Source organism: Mustela nivalis (genome assembly GCF_964662115.1).
Source record: "Mustela nivalis genome assembly, chromosome: 7".
Classification (NCBI taxonomy): Eukaryota; Metazoa; Chordata; class Mammalia; order Carnivora; family Mustelidae; genus Mustela; species Mustela nivalis.
In genome coordinates this window covers 6,585,109-6,592,883 of record NC_139026.1, presented here as the reverse complement: position 1 = coordinate 6,592,883, position 7,775 = coordinate 6,585,109, and the positions used below count along the sequence as shown (strand labels likewise).

The following is a 7,775-nucleotide window of genomic DNA, read 5'->3' as shown; positions in this document are numbered from 1 at the left end:
CTCTGCTGAATGTGGAGTCCAATGCAATGCCCAATCTCACGACCCTGAGATTATGACCAGAGCCAAAATAAAGAGTTGGCCACTTAACCAACTCAGCCACCCAGGTACCCCTATAATTGGGTATCTTAACTTTTTTTTTTTTTAACGATTTTATTTATTTATTTGACAGAGAGAAATCACAAGTAGATGGAGAGGCAGGCAGAGAGAGAGGGAAGCAGGCTTCCTGCTGAGCAGAGAGCCCGATGTGGGACTTGATCCCAGTACCCTGAGATCATGACCTGAGCCGAAGGCAGCGGCTTAACCCACTGAGCCACCCAGGCGCCCCTATAATTGGGTATCTTAATAATCTTATCTACAAGGCAGAAGGAATAAAGCGGGGCTAAAGCTGTAATTGGTAAAGAAATAGCAGTCACACATATTAGCAGTCACACATATTAGTCACACATATTAAAAGAAGGGGAATTTGGTGATTTTTGTGGTTTCAATAATGTTCATGTTTTTGTCTTTGTTCAGATGGGATTAAAGAGTAGTCTTGTTTTTGTCTTGATTATCACAGAGTGGTTTTGTCTGATGTTGATAATCTATGAAATTGTTTATACTGAGCAGGAGAATACCAAGACCCAACTGTGAGTGTCAAGGCATCTCCTAGAAATACCAAGTCTTAATAGTTCCTAGCTGTCATGGGCTGCTTTTCTTTCTCTTTTTCTCACCAACTTCCTTTCCCCACCTTGAATCTCTGATTTTGATATTTAGAGCCCTGGCAGAGAAAGCCTCGTTGGCTAAGCTTAGGTCACACCTCCATTCCTTGACTGTCCTGGATCTAGGAGAGAGTATCAGATATAAGCTGGGGTAACATTAAGCCAGAATACACCATGTGAGATACTGGGTTCTTAAAATAGAGAAATACATCCCAAATGGTTGGCAAGTAGGTGATGCCCCTCTCCTGGGATGCTCAGGAACACTTATAATGCAGCTATTAAAGGGCTAAGGCCTGGCCCATCCAATTGGCTGATGCCCTTTCCTACTCCACTATTCAATATTTTGAATATAACCTTTGGGTGAAAGACAGTCTTCAGGGTAGCATTTATTCCTCTACCAATCCTGAGATGGGAAAAGTAACCCCCAAAAGAAAACCAGAATACTGTGAACAAAGAGGAAGGAATGCTGGGTGTTCAAACAAGAATACACATGTTCAATACAGTGTTCATTACTTAATGTTTGGTAGTGGATAGGCAGATGGACACATGGAGGAAAGTATCTGATGGGAAGAAAGAAATCATATAAACTGCAAGTTACATCACCCCATCACATAAGGAGAAATGTAATCTCTTCCCTGCAGAGGATGGGATATCTAAAACAAATTCTTCCTTTTAATTCCCTTCTGGGCAGTTTCCCAACGCTGTCCTTACCTGCACTAAGGGCATGTTAGCCAGCTCTGGTGCCAGGTTCAGGGTGGAACGGAGGCTGAGGCTCCTTTGTGAGGTAGCTTCAGTGACAGGAGTGCTGTGAGGCAGGGGCTACCTCATCCCAAACTGGCTGAGTCAGTCACATCAGTCCTGCCCTCCAACTCCCTAACACCACCTGCTCACCTACGCTTTGTCATGTTGCTGCCACTGCTGGGAGCCTGTGCTGTGGTGGGGCCATTCCAGGGCCCTGAGTGGGAGCCAGTGCGGGGCCTGCTCTCTGAGGATCGCAGCTGCAGGGACCCTCGGTGCTGTGGCAACCTGCTTGTGCTCTGCCTCTTTCTGATCTGGCAGGTCCAGCACTATTGGCACCAGGTCACAAGGACCCACCCCAGCACACGGAAGGTCATCAAGGTGAGGGGACCCCACACACCTCCTTCCCTCGGCACCAAGATTGTCTCATTCACTTGTTATGAGGACCCTGTTCTATGTCCTATACCAGAGATAAATCACAAGGAGGAGCTCAAGACTGGTCATGGAGAACATTACCAGACCCCAAAACCCACCAGTCACCCTGGTCTCTTTCCCTCATTCCACACATTCAGTCCATCTACAAGTCCTATGGACTCTACTTGCAAACCACATCTCAAATCTGATCACTTCTAGAAAACTCACTGCTGCCCCCTGGGCAAACCTTCCCTCATAGCTCCCCTACACTATATGTAGCACTGTCTTCGGTTCCTGTGGCCTCTCTCATCCAAGCCCAGACGATATTCCACTCAGCCAACAGGATTATCTTCTTTCTTTTCCTTTTGTTCTCTTCTCTTCTCTTCTCTTTCTTTCTTTCTCCCTTAAAATTTTAATTCAGGGATAATACATGTACATAGACCACATGTCTATAGATCAATGAATTTTCACAAACTGAATACATCCATGTACAGCATCAAGCCCAGAAACTTGCAGTCACAACTATGCTGATTCCTAATAACATGGACTAGTTTTGCCTGTATGATGATGCCGTATGGTAGGTATTCCTTTGCACCTGACTTAAAATCATGCTTATGAGCAAGAACCAACTTTTCAAAATAAATCATACCACTTTGCCCCTCAAAACCCTGCAACAGCTCCTACAGATACACTCCCTGTCAACTCAGAAAAAAAATTCAAATTCCTAACCTTAAGTCAAAGGCCCAGCATGATCTGTCCTACATTTCTCTCTGACCCCAACTCCCAGCACACTTTTCATTACCTGTTCCATTCTGGGCATAGGGCCCCTTGATGTTCTTATACACATGACTTTGTTCTGATCTCAGGACCTTTGCACTAACATCTTGCCTATCATTTCATTCAGGTTTCCGGTCAAATGTCACCTCCTCTGAGAGGCCTTCTAGGACCAGTCTGTCTAAGGGAACTAGTCCCATACCCAGTCTACTTTTATTTCCACCAGAACATTTTTCAATACCTAACATGTTGTATACTTGGTTATTGTGTCTTCCATGTCTGGAAGATAGCTCCCAATAAGGACTTTAGTCTTGTTCATGCTGGTAACCCCAGCATCTAGAATAGTGCCTGATCTGGAGTAAATTCTTTGTCTTTCTTAAATGAATGCCCTAAGGGAAGCGATTCCCTCTTTTCTGAGTCCAGTGTCCTCATCTGGATAATGGACATTGTAATTCTGATCTGTGAGAATTAGATGAGACAATATGTGAGCAAAGATTTTACTTCTTCATTCTAAACTACAGGTGACACAGCAGAAGTGGACAGTGCCCTCCGTGAGACATGACACTCGCTTCAGGATGACCCCTGAATTCTTCTTCAGTCCTGATAATTTCAATGACCTGGATGCTTATGTCCAACAATGGGTACAAAAGAAGAGACAGGAATACCGAAGGGGCCTCCAGGTATCACGGACCCAACACCTGCTCTCTTGGCAACACCCATTTCAGGGCCCACCTCAGGATTTCCACACACCTATTGAGCCCTTCTTTTGCACCACCTCCCTTTCAAGCACCTGTATGCTCCTCCAGGACAGTTCTCGGGAAGCACGGCAGGTACCCTGGTGTCTCAGTGATGAGCGGACTCACCTGATATGCAAGTCACTATCCCCTGCCCTTGACCGGTACCAAAGGATGGAGCAGCTGCTGGTCCACTCCCAGGAAGAGTTGGTGTCACTGGAGCGTGTTGTCAGCCTGAGATCTCACCTCACATCCAGGATTTTAGCTACCTCTCTTTCAAATCTCCCTTCATCTCAGAGGCTACAGTTCTGCTCCAGAGACTTCTTGCCTGATCCTTCCATCCAACAAGTGAGAATGTCCACCTGGAAGTCCTGGAGATGCCCACAAAAGGCCCGGGTACCAGGGAGGGAAAACCAGATGCTAGGCAGGGAGGCTCTAGGGTGGGTGAACCAGACAGAGAGCAGTGGGGAGGATGCTTGGGAGATTCAGGTAACCGGAAGGCAACTTCCAGTGAATTTTGAGATGGAGGATGGTGCAGAGACTAAGTTCCTGGCATGGAGCAGTCGAAAACTAGTAATAAGTAAAACCGATGGAGATATCCTGACATCAGGGTCAAAGAACCAGCACGAGATGGGAATTGAGAAGAGAGCCGAAATTCAGGAACTAGGGAATAGAAATGAGAGGGAGGCTGAAGGTGAGAATCCTCCTGGAATCCAGGCACATATAGCAGAGCACCAGGAACAGTTAAGATGTAAAACTGCTGCAGAGACTCAGATACCAGAATGGGGGAATCAAGAGAAGAGTAGAGATGAGGATGCTGTAGTCACCCAGGCACTTGAGAAGAACAAGAAAGAGGCCAGAGGAGAGGATGAAGGAGAGACCAAGGCCCAAGAATTGGAGAAGCAGGACCAGAGTGGAAGTGAGGATGGTGAGGAAAGCCAGCTGTCAGGATGGGGAAAACAAGACGAGATGCAAGATGATACTAGCATAGAAATTCAGGCGCAGGAGAGGAGAGACAAGGCCCAGGCTGGAGGTGAGAATGATGTGCAAACCCAGGTACTGGGGAGGGAGAACCTGGGAGAAGTAACACAAGAGAAAGGTGTGGAGACCCAGGTCCTGGGGTGGGAAAAACAGGAATGCGCTAGACGTGAGAATGTTATAGGGACTCAGACCCCAGGGTGGGGAAAGAAGGATCAGAGTGGAAGTGAGAAATCTGAGAAGATCCAAGCATCTAAGGAAGAGATTTGGAAACAACTAAGACACGAACTTCTAGTGGGGTGGAGAAACCAAGGCCCGAGAAGGGGGGAGGATGCTGGAGAGACCCAGATCTCTAGAAGGAAGAACTTCAGGGAGATAAGAGAGGAGGACTGGGTGGTGATCCGGGCACCCTGGTGGGGAAACAAGAGACTAGTAGCAAGTAAAATTGACAAAAACTTTGAGATACAATGTTGGGGGCATCTGGACCAGAGTGGAAGTGAAATATACAGAGAATGCAAGATACCATGTTGGGGGAATCAGATTGGAGGTGAATTTAGGGCCGAAACTCAGGCAACAGAGAAGAGAGATCAGAGAAAAGATGGAGAAGAAGATGGTACAAATACCTTGGCTCCTGAGGCAGAGGACCAAGGACAATTAAGACATGAAACTCTTGTAGACACCCATCCACCAGAGAGGAGGAACAAGGAGCAGTTTGGAGATGATAATAGAATAGACATTCAGGCACTAGGGAAGAGAAATCTGACAGGGGTTAAAGGTGAAGTTGGTAAAGAGACCCAGGAACTTGGGGAAGAAAACCAGGGTCAGTCAAGCAGTAAAATTAATAGCAAGATTCATACATCTGAGTGTAAGAATCAGGAATACATTAGAGGCAAAGATGGTGCAAACACCCAGGCATCTGAGCCTGAAAAGAGGAGAGAATTAATAAGTAAAGTTGATGGAGAAACTCATTCAGCAGAATGGAAGACAGAGGAGCAGGTTGGAGGTGAGAATGGTACAGGAATTCAAGCTCCAATAACGACAAGCCAGAGAGAAGCTGTAGTTGAAAATGATACAGAGACCTGGGAACATGCAGAAGAAGACCAGAGCCAGGTAAAAGGTGTTATTGATAGAAAGATCCATTTATCAGAGTGGAAGAACCAGGAGAAGACAGGAGGTAAGAATGGAAGAAGAATTCAGGCTGGAAGTGAGGATGCTGTAGAGATCCAGAGGCCTGAGAGAGAGAGCCAGCAACAGTTAGATGGTGGAACTGGGGAGAGTCACTCACCAAGGAGGAGCAATTGGGAGCAGAGGGGAAAGGAGGAGGAAAATCAGACATTGGGGAAGAGACGTCAGAGAGAAGCTAGGAGTGAGGGTAGTGGAAAGACCCAAGGACTTAGTGGAGGTTCCGGGAGACTGATAGAAAGCAAAGCTAATGAAAAGAGCTGTTCATCAGAGTGGACGAACCAGGAGCAGGCGGGAGGTGAGAATGGTGCAGACACTGAAATACACGGGAAGAGAAACCTGAGAGAGACCGCAGGTGATGAGGGTACAGAGGCCCAGGCTCCAGGGGGAGATTACCAGGGACAGGTAAGAAGTGAAGTAGATGGAGAGATCCAGATACAAGAGCTGGGGAACCAGGACAAGGACAGAGATGAGGACGCTGCAGAGATCCAAGATGCTGGGAGCCGGACAGAGTGCAGAGCTGAGGAGGCTGGAGGACCTCACATTCCAAAAGGAGGAAACGAGAAGCAGGTCAGAGGAAAAGATGCTGCTAAAGACAATCTCCCAGTTGACTCTTCTGGGGGCGAGGGGCCTGGATATGAGGCCATGGAACAGCAACAGGCAGTGGCTTCTGCTCCCTGTCCTGAGCTGAAGCCTCTCCCGAGCTGCAGTCAACTCTCCCTGCATGCCAGTGCGGAGGGAGAGCATATGGTCAGCCAGAGCATGGCCTCTGCCAAGAAGCACAGAGTGAGGGTCAGGCTAGCCTCCCAACAGCCCCCACCTGAAGCCCTGAAAAGCCGACGAAAGGATAAAAGGGTCGATCCAGGGAGGACTTCTGTCTGGATGCGGCAGCTCCAGAACTTACATTCTGGAGAACTTCTGGCTGCTCCCCTGGGCCTGCCCTCTGCCCGCCCCTCTGTCTCATGTCGCCAAGCCTCCCAAGCTGCCGCAGCTCTGGTGGGTGCTCCCACTGTCCTCACTGTTCCCCCCAAGTGGCCAGTCCTCAAAAAGAGCCAACAGCTCCTCTTGGAGTCCCTCATGCGACGGAAGATTGCACACCTGAGGTGGGGCCTCCCCAAGCGGATCCTGGAGTCCCATTTGCTTTTTAACAAGTTGGGACCATGCCCGCTACCCCGTGCTGGGATGAGGCTCCCTGGATTGTATACAGCCCGTGAGCTCCAACGACAGCAGGGAACGCACTGTGAGGCCCAGGGCTGCAGGCCAGGCCTCAAGTCAACTGAGAGATCCCAGAGAGTTCAGCCCCCAGAAAGAAAAAGCTCAAAACTTCCTACTCGGGCCAGGGCTCTAGAGAAATGTGGGTCACATGGGTGTGAGTCCATGGGCATTTCCATCCATTCTGAGAAGCCCGGGAGAGTCAGGCCACCAGGAGGCACTAGAGAACCACGGGACATCCCGGAAAAGGCTCCTAGAGCCAAGGCTGCTGCCACTTACCGGAACTCCAGGCCCGCAGCACAGTCTAGGAGCTGGTGTGGCCAAGAGCCTTCCAGTGAGAACAGCAGGGACAGGAAAGTAGTCAGGCCAGGAGTCTCCCAGACGGCAGAGATGGCTCCCTGCAAAGGACGGACCTCATATTCCAGGGCAGGCCATGACACCTGGGGGAAGGAGCGCATACCCCAGGAGGCCCCTAAGCCCCCCAGACTTAAATGTCAGCAGCCCACACATGGGAGAAGAGAAAGCCTGGAGGCTGCAGAGGGCAAAGGGGCTGGGCAGCAGCCTTCCTTCCATTTCACAAATACCTCCAACTTCAAATGTTATTTCCACTCTGCTGCAGCAAGGTTGAGCACGACCCTTTTAAACAAGATATCCTGGTCCCCACACCAGGCCAAGCCTCAGCACTCAGCCCCCAACCTGAGTCTGCGGGATCCTGATCCTACCCTGCTTTCCAAAGTGAGCGACCAACATACAAGGAAGGATAGCCCTGGAGTCTGTATTTCTTTGAAGACAGACCTTCAGCCACCAAGTCATTCCTGTGCTGAGGCTGTTCTTCCCCAGACAAAGTGCTTCCACGGTCAGGGGGAACCTGAGAACCTACATGGATCCCTGAAGAATCCATCAGCCCCTCAAAAGTTTGGTTTAATGAAGCATTTGAGATGTTTTCTGCTCCAGCATGGCTTTAGAAAGTAGGCTGCGGGCCCAGGGTCCTCAGGACACATAAGAGAAGGCATGAGTTGTCTGCTCACCCTCACAGCTTCTAATA

The 7,775-nt window shown here is 49.0% G+C and overlaps 1 protein-coding gene across 1 annotated transcript; it reads left to right on the top strand.

Annotated features, from left to right (window-relative positions):
* Window positions 1-1,557: 1,557 nt before the first annotated feature.
* On the top strand, window positions 1,558-7,775 carry LOC309869207 (uncharacterized protein). The gene is made up of 2 exons (XM_082739946.1): window positions 1,558-1,817; window positions 3,146-7,775. The coding sequence occupies exons 1-2, from the start codon at window positions 1,602-1,604 to the stop codon at window positions 7,700-7,702; spliced, it is 4,773 nt and encodes a 1,590-aa protein (XP_082596072.1). The 5' UTR covers window positions 1,558-1,601; the 3' UTR covers window positions 7,703-7,775.